This window comes from Haematobia irritans, chromosome 2 (genome assembly GCF_050003625.1).
Source record: "Haematobia irritans isolate KBUSLIRL chromosome 2, ASM5000362v1, whole genome shotgun sequence".
Classification (NCBI taxonomy): Eukaryota; Metazoa; Arthropoda; class Insecta; order Diptera; family Muscidae; genus Haematobia; species Haematobia irritans.
In genome coordinates, this window is record NC_134398.1 from 131918417 (window position 1) to 131936495 (window position 18079).

The 18079-nt window shown below is 32.1% G+C and overlaps 1 protein-coding gene and 1 long non-coding RNA gene across 9 annotated transcripts in view; one reads left to right on the forward strand and one right to left on the reverse strand.

Moving 5' to 3' along the window:
• Dlg5 (MAGUK family member discs large 5) overlaps positions 1-6863 on the forward strand; it is a 29345-nt gene extending 22482 nt beyond the window's left edge. For 7 of the 8 annotated variants that reach the window (XM_075296181.1, XM_075296186.1, XM_075296180.1 and 4 more), the window contains 4 exons: positions 559-778; positions 839-1373; positions 1450-1666; positions 5872-6863. In XM_075296181.1, coding sequence (XP_075152296.1) covers positions 559-778; positions 839-1373; positions 1450-1666; positions 5872-5975 — 1076 coding nt within the window. In that variant the 3' untranslated portion in view covers positions 5976-6863. The remainder of the gene's footprint in view (positions 1-558; positions 779-838; positions 1374-1449; positions 1667-5871) is intronic. The other variant, XM_075296188.1, reaches the window with a different exon arrangement.
• A 7098-nt stretch (positions 6864-13961) lies between these two features.
• On the reverse strand, positions 13962-14418 carry LOC142224030 (uncharacterized). The gene is made up of 2 exons (XR_012719003.1): positions 14216-14418; positions 13962-14153 (listed from the first exon to the last, which is right to left on the reverse strand). It is a non-coding gene; the product is annotated as an uncharacterized LOC142224030 (long non-coding RNA).
• Between the last annotated feature and the right edge of the window lie 3661 nt (positions 14419-18079).

Consider the following 18079-nt stretch of genomic DNA (forward strand, 5'->3'; position numbering starts at 1 on the left):
AAAAATCAATTAATTGCTTAACTGATTTAATTAAAAAGTTAATTGTAAATTGAATTGACATTTTACTAAATAATTAAATGAATCAATTAATTTTTGATTGAATCAATTAAAAGAATAATTGATTTTTGCAATCAACATCATTTAAATGTTGAATCAATTAAAAAATTAATTGCAATTTTCAAATGAAATCAAGGTAGTTTTTAATCAAATATTTTTTTATACACAATTTAAACTTAATTGGATCAATTAATTTCGTGATTGAAATACAATTTTGTTTTGTGTGCAAACAGGAAGATCCTTACACCCAAACAAATTTGTTAGTAGACAACGCAAAAACTGCAGAGATTCTCTAAAAGGGAAAGCAGTCAATGTTTGATGAAATGTTATACTAAGGGTTATCGTAATACTAAGCTGAATATTTCGGATATGAAGGCGGCTTAACAAACAAAATGTTAGGTCAATTTATCAATATCTCTTTCATTATTGTACTCTCGACTATAATTGTTGTTTGAATAAATAATTATTTTATTTGGTCAAATATTTTATCTTTTTCTTTAGAATTAAAACAAATCAAAGATAAATCTGGTGATTCGTTTTACATACGCGTTGGCTTTGATCGTACTGGTGATTTGAATGAGGGAGATTTGCGTTTCGTTAAAGATGAAGTTCTCTATGTTGATAATACGGTTTTTAATGGAACGTTTGGTTTATGGCGTGCATGGAAATTGGACTCGAAAGGTTATCGCAAGGAATGTGGAATTATACCATCACAAATGAAGTAAGTTGCAAAGACAAGGTCCTCCTGTACAAGAGAAATACTAACAAACTTCAATTATAGAGTTGAGGAAGAGATTCGCACAGCCGAAGTTGTGGAATGTGAAGGTGGCAGTACTGCTAGGCGTGGTAGTACATCGACACGTCGCTCTTTTTTTCGTAGAAAAAAACATCAACGTAGCTCCTCGAGAGATTCAACGGAAATCGCTAGTTTCAGCAATACCCAATTAAGTTACTTTCCTGACTCAGGCATCCTTAATGACGATGGTGGGATTTTAAGTTATCAGCGCGTGGAACGTTTGGATTGTGAGTTTTTGATTATGACACATATTGGTCAGCAGTATCATTATTTACTTTTTATATTTTTAGCTCCCGTTCGACGTCCAGTTCTTATAATTGGTCCTTTATCGGAGTGCGTTATGGAACGCTTAACAATAGATTTTTCAAATCTTTTTAAATTTTGCGATGTTACTGTAATGGATTGCTCTCAGGATGCCATGGAAGAGGGTCTACAACAGAATATATTCGTTGATTATAGGCGACGTGGTAATAAATTTGAATGCACTACCATCGAAACCATTAATAATGCCTGCAAGAATGTAAGCCCCTATGGTTAATTAAAATAAAGTAAATTCTATTCTATATTTAATATTAATTCGTAAAATTCTTATTTAGGATCGCCGACATTGTATACTCGATATATCAATATCTGCAGTTGAACGTTTACAACGCTTACAAATCTATCCAATAGTTTTACTTTTACGTTTCAAATCGGCCAAACAGATACGAGAAATACGTGATTTTGGCACGGATAAAATTTCAGCTAAAGCGGCTAAGGAGATGTATGAGAGGGCACTAAAGCTAGAAAGTGATTATAAACAGTATATTTCTGGTAAGTTGGTACATATTTAAGCAGGAATTTGATTAGGCAAAGATCAGAGAGATCAGTAATGATTTTTTTTCATAAACCGCATCAAAGGCTCTATTGTAAAGCTCTATCGTAAAGCTTGACATTTGTAAGGATTTACGTGCTGAGAACGTTTCGCAATAAAACGTACGTGTATGTTAAAGCGAATATTTATTATGGTTTTATGTGAATATTGGCGTTTTGAATTTATTCCTGGGCAGAGCTGCTTTGGAAAAAATTTACAAATAAAACGATTTTTTCTCATAGCCCTCTACACCTTGACATTTGTTTTCCCTTTATAAGAGCACAATGCTTAATCAAAGATAATTGAGAAGAAGATGCAGTCTTGTCATAGCAAAACTGAAGCACCAGAGGACTATCTTGTTATACTCAATTATCTTTGGTTCGTATACATAACTGAGATGCCATATTGTAAATGTTAGACATTTTTCTAGGAAAGCAATTGGAAATAAAAATATGCAAATGTATAGACAACAAAAAAATATGAAAGTATGTGAAAACGTTTAACAAAAGTAACAATAACCCCCATATTCATGAAAGTTAACGTAAACGTTAAATCTACTATTTGCACACAAATTCCTTCGATAAACTGTCAGTAAATTATTGTGTATATGAGCATAAATGTAGAGCGTTCCGGAAGGCGATAATTAGTCCAGTGTAGAACCAACTAAGACCCGTTGCATCTTATTAACAACTGACTCTCGATGTTGTTGAAATATGTGGTACTGACACTTACATATAAAATTAACAAAAACTTTAAAATAACGGAAATTAACAGAAATTTTATCGGCAAAGAAATTTTTGAAAATCAGCAATTTGGCGTACAAAAATTGATATTGATAATTCGCCATGGACATATTTTCAAACTAATGAAGAAAGAGCCTGGTGAAGCTGTTCGCAAAAAATGTGGTTTAGGACGATCTTCACGAAATTCGCCTTGGAGTGAACTACGACCTTGAAATTGGTGATGCCATATGAGATTTTTTTAAGTTGAAATATTAATGAAATGAATGGAGACGGGCAACCACATTGTGAGTTCTGATTTGATTTTTTATATAACCCTCCAAATATTAAACCACGATAGTAAATCACTATGAAGGTTTTAATGATTTCATTGATCGATTACATTTTTTGCGAACAGCTTCACCAGTTTCTTCATTGATTTGAAAATATGTCCACGGCGAATTATCAATATCAATTTTTGTACTCCAAATTGCTGATTTTCAAAAATTTCTGTTAATTTCCCTTATTTTAAAGTTTTTGTTAATTTTATATGTAAGTGTCAATACCACATATTTCAACAACATCGAGAGTCAGTTGTTAAGGAGATGCAACGGGTCTTAGTTGGTTCTACACTGGACTAATATAATATAAAAATATCATAAAGTTTGCTTCGACGTGTCTGTCAAATGTAGTGCCGTTTGCTTCGGAAAATATCATATCATTTGTGTTTTTCATAAATTTCTGAATTAAAAACCACAAAAGCAATACCAAAACGATTATAGAAAATTAAAATAAAACGTATGTGTATGTTAAAGCGAATATTTATTATAGTTTTATGTGAATATTGCTGTTTTAATTTATACCTGGGTAGAGCTGCCTTGGAAAAAATTGACAAATAAAAAAAAATTTTTCTCATAGCCCTCTACACCTTGACATTTGTTTTCTCTTTATAAGAGCACAATGCTTAATCTTGTTATACTCAATTATCTTTGTACAAACAGAGAGAATGAAAATACAAGAGGACGAAAAGTTCTCTTCTGCGAAGAAAACAAATGTCAACCGTATAGATGTCGTACAATGCCTGCAGCTTTGGTATTACCGACGTTGCGGTCGAAGCGCTGTTTTGATAAATTTTTTCTAAAGGCATCGGCAGTAATAATTTCAATGAAAACATTTATAAAAACAGAACATTTGTTACAACTACCTCTTTTCCTTACGTTTCGTAAAGCCGGCAGAGAACTGAACTAGGTGACGCCGACGCAAACTGTATGATATTTGAGAGAAGCGCCGACAAAAACTGCATGATATTATAGAAATTTTTCTCATGACTGCCACCTACTGACGCAATTTCGCTTCACAGTTTCGTTCTCTTGTGTTTTCATTCTCTCTGACACAAAATTGAAGAAAAAAGTGCTGCTCATTTTATTGGCACTTGTGAGCGGAGCTGTCAAATCGGCCCGCTCTTTTTAAAAAGTGCCGAGCTTCATGTGTGCTCCAGCACCCAAATAATAAAGGGTTTTTATGTTTTTTCAGCTTATTTTTGAGCAAAATTCAAACACTGCCTAGTGGTGAGATCAAAAATTTGAGAAGTGATGGCAACACTATGCCATTTTCCGCCAATGATTTTTTGGGCTTCGCTAACGCTAAAAGTTTGACTCTCACGGTCGACTAAATTTTGTCTACATTTAGGAAGTGTCCAGTTATGAGAGGCAAATTTTAATGTATTAATATAGCAAACGTCCCCAGACAACTGTCTACTTTTGGGAGGTTCCGGTTTTCAAAGTGTTAAAGTTTGAGGTTTCACTGTATTTACTCAATTAGGTAAAGGGTGATTTGTTAAGAGCTTGATAACTTTTTTTTTTAAAAAAACGCATAAAATTTGCAAAATCTCATCGGTTCTTTATTTGAAACGTTAGATTGGTCCATGACATTTACTTTTTGAAGATAATTTCATTTAAATGTTGACCGCGGCTGCGTCTTAGGTGGTCCATTCGGAAAGTCCAATTTTGGGCAACTTTTTCGAGCATTTCGGCCGGAATAGCCCGAATTTCTTCGGAAATGTTGTCTTCCAAAGCTGGAATAGTTGCTGGCTTATTTCTGTAGACTTTAGACTTGACGTAGCCCCACAAAAAATAGTCTAAAGGCGTCAAATCGCATGATCTTGGTGGCCAACTTACCGGTCCATTTCTTGAGATGAATTGTTCTCCGAAGTTTTCCCTCAAAATGGCCATAGAATCGCGAGCTGTGTGGCATGTAGCGCCATCTTGTTGAAACCACATGTCAACCAAGTTCAGTTCTTCCATTTTTGGCAACAAAAAGTTTGTTAGCATCGAACGATAGCGATCGCCATTCACCGTAACGTTGCGTCCAACAGCATCTTTGAAAAAATACGGTCCAATGATTCCACCAGCGTACAAACCACACCAAACAGTGCATTTTTCGGGATGCATGGGCAGTTCTTGAACGGCTTCTGGTTGCTCTTCACTCCAAATGCGGCAATTTTGCTTATTTACGTAGCCATTCAACCAGAAATGAGCCTCATCGCTGAACAAAATTTGTCGATAAAAAAGCGGATTTTCTGCCACTGATTTTGGTAATAAAATTCAATGATTTGCAAGCGTTGCTCGTTAGTAAGTCTATTCATGATGAAATGTCAAAGCATACTGAGCATCTTTCTCTTTGACACCATGTCTGAAATCCCACGTGATCTGTCAAATACTAATGCATGAAAATCCTAACCTCAAAAGAATCACCCTTTATTAGTGGGACCAGCATACATTCAATATTGCATGAATATTTGGCCATCATTAATGAATTTGGTAATCATTAATCTCGTTGAATCCCACAGAAGTTTTCAAATGTTCAAAAAAGGCTCGTGTCGATTGGTCGAAAGAAACGCTCTATAGATACGACCGCGGTGCTTTGAAACACGTCTAAGACATCATTACGGGTGATGAATCCTGGATTTACGCGTGCTTATGGGTGTTTCAAAATGAACCAAATTCAACAAAAGTTACTCGTTTACGAGGTCTCATCAAACAACTACATTTTTGAACTCAAAACATCAATTTGATCGGTCATCCGAGTATAGTCCCGACTTGGAACCGAATGAATTCTTCTTATTCCCGCAAAAAAATAAAATGAGAAGTCAAAGTTTTTTGACACCTAGTTTGCAAATGATTTTAAATTTTTAAATTTGTTTTTTTTTCACTTGAGATTCTTTATTTACAAATTTTTTACATATAATTTGTTTATAACAAAGAGTTTAGGAACTATTATCCTTTTCTACTTAATTATTAATAGGTTACTTATAATTTGATAATGGTTTGCATATGCAATTTATTATTGATCTGAGAAAAATACACTATAAAAAACTCATTAAAATAGGTTTTATTATTAAGTGTTAAATTTTAAATTTCTTTTTATTTTTCTTTTTATCATTTTAGCCGTAATACCAGGTGTTAGCATTAAACATATGTGTACCCAAATCAAAGATGCCGTCGACAAGGAACAAGATAAAATTTTATGGGTGCCCGTTTCTAATAATTAGGAACAACCACAACCAACTAGCTAAGATTAAAAGCGTATTTATTGTTTTTATCGCTTTGTTTTGTCTCCATTTTTGTTTTCAAAACACCGACGCACATAGCTATATACATAAATGATGTATTGTAAATTATAGAATTTTTAATTTAGGGTTTTTTGTTGTTTTGGTTTACGATCCTTTTAACCAAGTTCTGCACATACATGTAATCAATTTTAAGTATTTTTCTACAGTAAGAAAGTTTTATAAGTTTCTCAATATTTTTGTGCGTTTTCTTCTAACTCTATTTGCTACTATAAAAACTAACTACAAGTATTCTATCACTGTTTTCTTTTGTGTTTTGCTTTATAATTTATTTAATAATGTTAATGTCATATAATTTTATGTCTCTTTTTTTCAAACTAAGCGCTTTAACTGAAAAGTATTTTCATTTTACAATTATTCTTATTTTTAAAGACTACATATTGTTTGTTCTATTTTTAGTTAATCGTTTTAATTATTTTAATTATTTAAAGCTTTTCCGTTGGAATTCTCTTCAAGATTAGTGTTTCTGTTTCTTCGTCTAAAATCAATAACTTATATATGCCTTAACCATTGATAATGACCTATGTAAATTAAGTGCCTTCTATTATATAATTATACATATACATACTATATCATCTTAAATGTGTTGGACCTTGTATGTACATGTCCCCAAAAATCTTTTAAACATTTTTACTATTTAAATACTAAAGGTTATTTAATACAATTTGAAATTGTTAAAATTTTGTAAAATGTTTGTCATTAGATAATAATTTTTAACTAAATATTTATACACATTTATATTCTTTGTTTTTTTGCATATATAAATTATACAATAAATATCTGGGTTACAGGGTACTATTTCAAAACAAATTAACGACAATTTTTCTTGAACGACAAGGACAAATAATTAAAATATGTTTTATATATAATATACATGAAAAAAAAATAAAAAATTCAACCTAATATTTATATTATATAAATGGATACAATAATTTTACATGTGGGAAGAAATATTCCTTCGCAAAATAAAACAATTGTATTTTAATATTAAAATAAAATGTCTTTTATTTTTCTTCAAAACACAACGATTCGCGAGATTGCTTGTGCATTCAAGGGAAAAAATGAATAACAATATCAATCAAAGTTATTTGTTTCAGCAATTTGTTTGCTTTCACACAAAATTTTTTTTTTCTGATTCAATCACGAAATTAATTGATCCAATTAGTTTTTTAATTGAAATGTCTTCAATCACAGTTTTAATTGGACATAAAGAAATACTTGATTAAAAAATTAATTGTTTTCATTGGCAAATGTCAATTATTTAAAATTGCAAAACTCAATTAATAATTTGCAATTACTTTCTTAACTGACTTACCCCCATTTTCAGGAAGCTCCGTTAGTGCTACGTTAGCTAATGAACTTTTAAACCGTACTATGGACATGTCTGTCATCATGTTAAAGTCTAACGGAGTTAAAGTCTAACGGAGATACATGAAAATGGCCGTTAGTGTTTTTGGCTTGATTAAAATATTGATTGTTTATCTTAATGTTTCTATCTTGATCAATTTATTTATTAATTGAAAAATTTGTCAACATCAACTTCCAAAAAGGATCTTGCATTTGCTCATCTGCGTACAATGTTTGGATATTTTCCCGTCAAATTCTTCACAAATTAAGTACGGATTAATCATGCCACCTTCTTACACATTTTAATTGTTTCTCTCTGGGGTTTAGCATCACCCCAGCTCCCAAATATATCTTTATTCATTTGACTTCGGAGGCCAAAGATTTACTCTGAAAATTCTGCAATTTGACATCGACTTAATATTTTAGCAATGTGCTCCAGATTTAGTCAAAATCGGTGCAGATTTAAATACATACCACATATGTGTGTTTGTTCAACCTACATTTTACCCCCGTGATTCAACCATATCCAATTGAGGTGATATTTGACATATACAGAAAAAATATCACCAACATTTTTCCAATTAAAATTTTAAATGAATTTTAAAAAATATTCAATTTAAAAAATAATTGAAAGAAAAATCAATCACAAAAATGTATTGTGTCAATTAATTAAGGGGGCTATACCAAACCATAGATCGATACAAGCCACTTCTTTTAGTCCTAAAATACCTCTATATTCCCAATTGCAGGCTAATTGGATAAATAGTACGGATTCTAGAAGCCCAAGAAGTAAAATCGGAAGATAGGTTTATATGGGAGCTATATCAAAATATGGACCAATACCTTCCATTTTCGGCACACCTCTTTATGGTCCTAAAATACCTCTAGATTTCTCATTTCAGGCAAATCGTTTAAAAACTACGGTTTCTAGAAGCCCAAGAAGTAAAATCGGGATATCGGTCTATATGGGGTATATACGAAAACATGAACCAATACACACACGTATTTGTGGTCCTAAAATACTTCTAGACTTCAAATTTCAGGCAAATTGGATAAAAACTGCGGTTTCTATAAGCCCAAGATCGGTCGATCTTGGACCAATACCTTCCATTTTCGGCACACCTCTTTATGGTCCTAAACTATCTCTAGATTTCCACTTTTTATCCAATTTGCCTAAAAATTGGATAAAAAGTACGGATTCTAGATGCCTAAGAAGTAAAATCGGGGGATCGGTCTATATGGGGGCTATATTAAAACATGAACCGGCACTCCTCTAGATTCCCAAATGCAGGCCAATTGGATAAAAACTACGGTATCTGCAAGCCCAAGACCCCAAATCGGGAGGTCGGTTTATATGGGGACTATATCAAAACCTGAACCGATATAGCCATTGGCGGAGCTAGAAATTTTCTCTGGGGGGGCTATGCCCCCCCCAGACATCCTTCGAAATTTTGTCGAAATTTCCGAAGCGATAAATTACCCCTATTGATAAAACTATACATCCTCAATTTTATTGCGGTGTTAAAGGCAATATGCAGCAAAATCAATCAAAAACAAAAAAAACTCAATCACAAAAATTAGTTGTATCAATTAATTTTTTAATTGGCTTTGATGATTGATACTATCATTTTTTTTTTGATTGAATACATTTCAATTAAAAACAAGTAAGTAAAATCTAAAGTCGGGCGGAGCCGACTATATTATACCCTTCACCACTATGTAGACAAACATTTGTGTTACCATCTCAACTACTTAAAATTTGCTGGGAGCTATATAAAGGTTTGCATTTCCAGATACAAATACTTTTAATGGAAACAATTTTTTGTACTTCTACAAAAACTCTAGAATTAAAATTTAAATCGGCTAACGCCCTGGGATGATACACAATGTAAGTAAAAAATATGGGAAATATGAAGCGAGAGAAATTTTAATGCAATTGTACAAAAGAGATTTTTAATTTTTCAGGCGATACATATGTATTCGAGATATAGGACAATTAAATTTACAATTTTTGCTACTCAGCAATGGCGATTTTACAAGGATATTGGTTAGATCTCGCCATGATATGTGTAGGGCGACTTGGAGCCTTATTTAAAACTCATCCGTTCTGTGGAAATTTTGGCATTGCAGTGTGTAGGATATGGGGAAATCATCACAGAATTTTGTGTAAACTGTGAGGATTTTGGCCATATTTGTATTCTCTGTGGAAACTATCCAGTCAATTGGAGGAAAATCCCATTGAAAATGGGTCTAAAATATGAAACAGTCGACCATATTTCCCCAACTCTGGTGTACGTATATATGGGAGCTATATACAATCTGAACCGATTTTGAATAAATTTGACATGTATAGTTAGAATAATAATTCTGCTATCTATGCGAAATTTCACGTAAATGGGAGTATAACTTTGGCCCCCCTGGTCATATGAGTGCAAATCGGACGGGAGATATATATGGGAGCCATATCTAAATCTGAATCGATTTCAACCAAATTTGGCACAATTACCTATACTACTAAACGTACTCCTTGTGCGAAATTTGAAGCAAAGCACGGCAAAACCCTGGATTTTGAGGCCATATAAGTTCAATCGGACGAAAGATATATATGGGAGCTATATCTAAATCTGAACCGATTTTAACAAAATTTGACACACTTAACGATACTATTAAACGTACCCCTTGTGCAAAATTTGAAGCAAATCACGGCAAATCTCTGGCTTTTGTGGCCATGTAAGTTCAAATCGGACGAAAGATATATATGGGAGCTTTATCTAAATTTGAACCGATTTCAATCAAGTGTACCAAGCATTGGTAGAATGCCAATTCTACCCTCTGTGCAAAATTTCATGAAGATCGGTAGTAAATTTTGGGCTCTGTGGTCATATGAGTCTAAATCGGACGAAAGATTTATATGGGAGCTATATCTAAACCTGAACCGATTTGGCTGATATTTTGCAAGATTTGCGAGATTCATTAAATATTTGGATGTACGGTATTTCAAGAAAATTGGTTGATAAACACGCTAACTATGACCACATCGTAGATAATTATATATGGCAGCTATATCTAAATCTGAACCGATTTTTTCCAAAACCAATAGCAATTGTCTCTGTCTCAAGAAACGGCCCTATGCCAAATTTGAGAACGATCGGACTTAAATTGCGAGCTGTACTTTGTGCACAAAATTACATATACAGACAGACGGACGGACAGACAGACAGACAGACGGACATCGCTAAATCGACTCAGATTTTAATTCTTACCCGATCGGTATACTAAAAGATGGGTCTATGACCACTATTTCTTGGCGTTATATACAAATGCACAAACTTATTATACCCTGTACCACAGTAGTGGTGAAGGGTATAATTAATTAGATCAATTAATTTCATGGTTGAAGACAAAAAATATTTTATTGTGTGTGGGAGCCGGTTCCACGACACCGCTATAAATAATCAAATAGCAACTTACCGTTATTTAATATAACAAAAAATAAAAGCATTGCTTTAAGTATGTGTTTGAAAAATATTGTTTGTTATTTATTTTTAATTCAAGACAACAAACATATGATTTTTAAATTTTATTTAAAATGTGTGTTTTAAAACAGGACTAGAAATCATAAAGCAAAACATAAACTTAATATATTCATCGTGTATAAAAAATACTAAGAATAAAAAATTAAATAAAAGGCAAAAAATAAATTGAATATTATAAAACGTCTATCTTCGATTAGTTTTTAAAAATTCTCTGAGAACAGAATACAACGAAGCAACTGTCGAGAGCAGCGGTGCCAACTCTGTGGATTTTTCGTGATTTTGACGATTTTAGATGGTAAATTGGGCATGTGACGATTTATGATTTTAATCAACGTAGTTATAAATTGACTATTTTTGAAAATGTGCGTCTCAAGTTTCCTTTTAGTGTTTTTATTACGTGTTTTTAGTTGTAATGTAAATATCAATACTAAAAAATATGCTTAACATACTCTCTCTGCCACAATCTTAATTGGATTAAACACATCGCAAAGCTTGAATTAAAATATAAAACAACTGTAGCTTTGATTATTCTGGGGGGGGGGGGCAAGAACTATTCTGCCCCCCCCAGCACCCCCCTAGCTACGCCAATGGATATAGCCCAACTTCGAACTTGACCGCCTGCAGACAAAAGACGAGTTTGTGCAAAATTTCAGAACGATTGTTTCATTATTGAATACTGTAGCGTGATTACAACATACAGACGGACATGGTTATATCGTCTTAGAATTTCTCCCTGATCAAGAATATGTATACTTTATGTAGTCGAAAATCGATTTTTCGATGTGACTGACAAACTTATTATACCCCCATCTCCATTCTATGGTGGCAGGTATAGAAAAAATAAAAACAATGTAGGACAATCGCAAAAGCGTAGGAAGGCCTCTGGGGAGGGGGCTTAGACCCCCCAGAAAAATTTTAGCCCCCCCCCAGAATTTTAAAACCCATTTATGATTTTCCATTGTTATACCCTTCACCACTACTGTGGTACAGGGTATAATAAGTTTGTGCATTTGTATGTAACGCCAAGAAGGAGTAATCATAGACCAACCTTTTAGTATACGGATCGGCTTAGAATTAAATTCTGAGTCGATTTAGCGATGTCCGCCTGTCTGTCTGTCTGTATGTTGATGTATTTTTGTGTGCAAAGTAGAGCTCACAGTTTTAGTCCGATTGTCCTAAAATTTGGTATAGGGTCCTGTTTCGGCTCAAAGACGATCCCTATTGATTTTCGGTTCAGATTTAGATATAGCTGCCATATATATTTTTCACCGATCTGGTCATAATTGGCGTGTATATCAACCGATCTTCCTCAAATTCCGTACATCCGAATATTTTATGAGTCTCGAAAAACTTGCAAAATATCAGCAAAATCGGTTCAGATTTAGATATAGCTCCCATATATAGCTTTCGCCCGATTTACACTCATTTGCCCACAGAGGCCAATTTTTTGCTCCGATTTAGTTGAAATTTTGCATAGGGAGTAGAATTAGCGTTGTAACATGCGTGCCAAATTTGCTTGAAATCGGTTCAGATTTGGATATATCTCCCATATAAAGCTTTCGCCCGATTTACACTCATATGACCACAGAGGCCAATTTTTAACTCCGATTTAGTTGAAATTTTGCACAGGGAGTAGAATTAGCATTATAGCTATGTGTGCCAAATTTGGTTGAAATCGGTTCAGATTTAGATATAGCTCCCATATATATGTTTTTCTGATTTCGACAAAAATGGTCAAAATACCAACATTTTCCTTGTAAAATCGCCACTGCTTAGTCTAAAAGTTGTAAAAATGACTCTAATTTTCCTAAACTTCTAATACATATATATCGAGCGATAAATCATAAATAAACTTTTTCGAAGTTTCCTTAAAATTGCTTCAGATTTAAACGTTTCCCATATTTTTTTATTAACATTGTGTTCCACCCTAGTGCATTAGCCGACTTAAATTTTGAGTCTATAGATTTTGTAGAAGTCTATCAAATTCTTCCAGATCGAGTGATATTTAAATGTATGTATTTGGGACAAACCTTTATATATAGCCCCCAACACATTTGACGGATGTGATATGGTATCGAAAATTTAGATCTACAAAGTGGTGCTGGGTATAATATAGTCGGCCCCGCCCGACTTTAGACTTTCCTTACTGGTTTTTATATAAAATTAAACAAGTAAATACACAAAGTTGCGCTAAAGACTTTCATGCACAATCGAATTACTTGGGTTGTGGTAGCATTTGCCGATGGCATATATAGTGTTATTTCTTAACATTGTCTTCTAAATTGTAAGTTAGTTTCTTTATTATAAGTGTCTGCTTGACGTCTGATATTTATGAAATAAAGCTGTGGTTGAACTTATGATTTAAGTTCCTAAATTTATGTTTAGTTTAATGTCTAAAGCCCTTTTACTATTTTGTTTAGTCTGATTTGTAGTCAATTTAATTAAATAAATAGTAATTGATATTAAAATTATTCTTTCATAAATGCACATATTAATAATGGTGCAACAAAGCGTCGCCAAACAACTAGTGAAAAAGTTCTTTTTGGGTCTCGGAGCTGTGTAAAATTGGCGGAGAACTGTCATAGGAAGGATGTCCCCCATTTCAGCAGCTGTTGCACTGAATTTACATCACTTCTTAAGGTGTGATCCGAATTCACACCCAGAAAAAAGTGACCCCTTCTTTAAGTTAAAATTAACTCATTGTGAAGAAAGTTGAACTTCGTATAGCGCCAAAGACATTTTTATTTGTTTGAACGATGTGATTTTCGTAGAAATTAGGTATAAAGCATTCCATATATTAGTTAACGTTTTCCTATATTTATGTACCACTATACTACAGAATGAAAAAATTTAACTGATTTGAATTCATATATGGAATGATTTTATTGAAAATTTTTCATTCATTTGGACAAATCTTACACATTTGTGGTAAAACTTTTACTTCATAATTAGAACTGCTTACCTTCGTTTTTAAATACAATTTTATTTATTTATATAGGCAATTTTTTCTTCAATAAAATACACGTTTTATTAATATATTAAATATATTTATTAAGAATCAACAGCATCGACTGGCCTTGAAATACTAGTTTATTATTCCACTATTTTCAATTTCCATGTAATGTCATCAACCGTAAAACGCATTTTTCTTCTTGTACCTTTCACTTTTAATAAGTTGCTGCCTAACGATTTTGTCCTCCTTTTATAATTTCAATACCTACAAATATAAAAAATCATAAACCATTTTTGTTACAAAAGGTTAGCGTCACTGAATATTACCTGATAATTGAAGATTCCAAAATGAAGACAAATGAAAGGGTTGTTATTCTGCTGGTGTTTTCTTTCTTTATACACCACCACGAACATTGATAGATTTGTTTTCAAAAAACGAAAATTTTTCTCACTAATTTAAAATAACAAATATTTTATATATTTTATTTGTTATTTATTATATTATTTTACCATATTATTTTTTAACAATCTCTCCGTATACCACAACAACGCAATTCCAACTAAAAAAACAACCCAAGCGCAAACATATCGATTACACCCACGCGCAAACGCATCGATTACGATGACAGGTATCGATAACAGGTAGACAATAGAACTATAGGAAAATTTCCTATATTCTAACAAGTGTGTTTCCTTAAGTTTTGAAAGGATTGCATACTTCTTAGTACGAATGAACTAAAATATTTTTCTATGCCAAGTGTTGTTCGTATGTATGAAAGACTTTCTATTACAAAGGAAGTCGCAATTATCATTTTATAAGAAATTTTACTAATTTTGAGGAAACTTGGTTTTAGTTCGGTTTTTGTTTATTTTTACGAATGCTTTGTTATCGGTGAATAAAATTTTCTTGTTCAGTAGTAAATTCTTATACCCAGCGAAGAAAACTGTATGAGTAAAATTCCATGCCTTATTCTAGTTAATGAACTATTCCTAACTGCTTGTAAGTAAAAAAATCCTAAACTGTAGTTTAGGATTTTTTTACTGAAACAAGTAAATTTTATTATTTCTCACAAAAATTTACCTTAAGGGTAATAAAATGGATAAACCATATTGATGAACATTTTTTCCTTTAGTTTCGAAGGCAGTTTTTTCTGGGTGTATGGACTTTTGCACGGTATTTAGAGAGCCAGAATTGAAATAATGGGGGGGGCTATATATAATTAGGGACTGATATGAACCAATTCCTGCATGATTGTTGGATACCATATACTAACATCACGTACCAAATTTCAACCGAATCGGATGAATTTTGGTCTTCCAAGAGGCTCCGGAGGTCAAATCTGGTGATCGGTTTATATGGGGGCTATACATACTTATGGACCGATGTAGACCAATTTTTGCATGGTCATTATAGACCATATACTAACACCATGTACCGGATCGGATGAAATTTGCTTCTCTTAGAGGCTTCGCAAGCCAAACCGGGGGATCGGTTTATATCGGGGCTATATATAATTATTGACCGATGTGGACCAATTTTTGCATAGTTGTTGGAGACCATATACTTACACCACGTACCAAATTTCAGCCGTATCGGATGGAATTTGCTTCTCTTAGAGGCTCCGCAAGCCAAATCGTGTGATCGGTTTATATGGGGGCTATATATAATTATGGACCGATGTGAATTTTTGCATGATTGTGCTGACACCATATACCAAATTTCAGCCGGATCGGATGAAATTTGCTTCTTTTAGAAGATCTGCAAGCCAAATTTGGGGGTCCGTTTATATGGGGGCTATACGTAAAAGTGGACCGATATGGCCCATTTGCAATACCATCCGACCTACATCAATAACAACTACTTGTGCCAAGTTTCAAGTCGATAGCTTGTTTCGTTCGGATTTAGCGTGATTTCAACAGACGGACGGACGGACATGCTCAGATCGACTCAGAATTTCACCAAGACCCAGAATATATATACTTTATGGGGTCTTAGAGCAATATTTCGATGTGTTACAAACGGAATGACAAAGTTAATATACCCCCATCCTATTGTGGAGGGTATAAAAATTTAGTTTTTCCGTAAATAAAAATATAAAATAAAAACATAAATTGAACACCAGACTAAGGTTGTTTGTTTTCTTTAAACGAAGTTACTTTAAATGTGCTTCATGTGAGCATTATACACTGGTCTATAAATAAATGAGTAAAAAATCTATATTGCCCAGTGGATTGTGTGTTGCTTCTGCTTTGTTTTTTTTTTTTTTTTTTTTTTTTTTACAGAACAGAAAGTAGTGTAGAATATGTTGAAATGAGAGATAAAGGGATGATACAATTAGCGAGATGAAAGAAAATTGGGGGGGAATGTATTTTTTTGAGCGAAGGAACCTCCAAATGTGATCAAAGAGTTCAAATAAGAATTTTATAAATTAGCTAAATTTTTGGTAGAGTTTTCTTAAAGTTTTGGCAGATAATTTTTAACTCACGTGGCAACTGTATCCATTACCCATAAAAACAATTCGATTTTTTTAAGTGGTAAATGAAAATATATATATTTGTAAAAACAATCAGAAAACTTAAAATAAACAAAAATAATCTAAAATATTGATATACGAGTATAAAGTTGTTAAGTGTAGAAGTACAAATTTATATTTTGTTTATGATTTAACTATATAAATATAACAAATCAAATTGTTTTCATTATCACTAGCCTTAAAATATACAATAATGATAATTTATAAATTTAAAAATATATGAATGTATATATAAATAATAAAGTTCTTATTTGCTAAAAATGCATGGATGTATTGTGGTTATGAAACTGAAATGATTTATAAATAACGATGTAATGAATGCATGTAACATAATAAATATATAAATAAACTTTAATTTGATACGATTATATGGCCTCTTAAATATAACATTGGTATATATTAAATAAATCATTTTTCTCTGCAAACCGTGCACTCGCGGTAACGTGAACACGATTTTTTACACGATTACATTAACTACTCCGTAACGCTGAAAAACATGAAATTTGACGTTAAAGGCAGATTCACAATGCCAAATACAATTTTAAATACACCTACGGAATTTTTCAGTGATCTAATTTGGATCTAAATTGCCTTATCAATGTCCACTGATATTTTCCGATCTCTTGTTTTATTTTTTCATGAAATTAAATTAAGTTTTTAATATTACTAATAACAAAAATAAAAGACTATCACGCTAGAACATGTAAAACTCCTGAATATGGGTATGTTTTGTTCTGAAATTCACTGAAGTTCGCTAACATGAACTTTCTTGGTTTTAATTAGTTCACGTTACCGCGAGTGCACTGTATTGAAAAAAAATCAATTTACATCATATTCTTAAAAAATAGGATCAATAAATTTATTTCACTTTGGTAGTTGATATAAAAAAAAAGAATTGATTTAGAAAAATTTTAAAATTTTCGTTTGTAAAAGCATATACCAATGTTATATTTTATGAATGATAATATATTGTAATTTGTTATATAACTATACAATTTAAAACATTGAACAAAACTCTCAAGTTTAAGAGACTCAATAGTTCTAAAGTATTTTCAAGGTACAAAACGCTCCATTTATTTTTTGCATTACTATGCGTTATTAACTAACTTATGTATAACTTTCCTTAGAAAATATATATATTTACAATAAATTAATAAAAAAACATATATTTATTTATTTTTGTCTTAGAGAATATAAAAACTTTTGATAAATTTTCTCCGCAAATTCAGACCAAATTCTTGTTATGCCATTAGAAGTATTTATTGTAGAAAATTCTTCTAAGAATAAAGGAAATTTTATGCAACATTTCATTTGTGAGAATCGTATTATAGTTTGTTTGCTTATATTTTAAATATATGATATAAATAATAAAAAAACTTAACAATTTTGGGACTAGTTTACATAAAATTTTTCAGGTATTTATATACAAAATAAAACAAATACAAAAATTCACAACAATTAAACAAATATAATTTTATATTCTAAACTAATAAAACATTTCCCATATATTTAAACACATACGAAAAGCCCATCAGATTTGAGATATTTAATTACAAGATGGAGTGAAACTTATGATGACACTTCTATAGAAAAAAAATTTTTTTTACACCTCGGTTTATATTTCTATTTTACTTTGACTTCTTTGGGATTCCAAAAA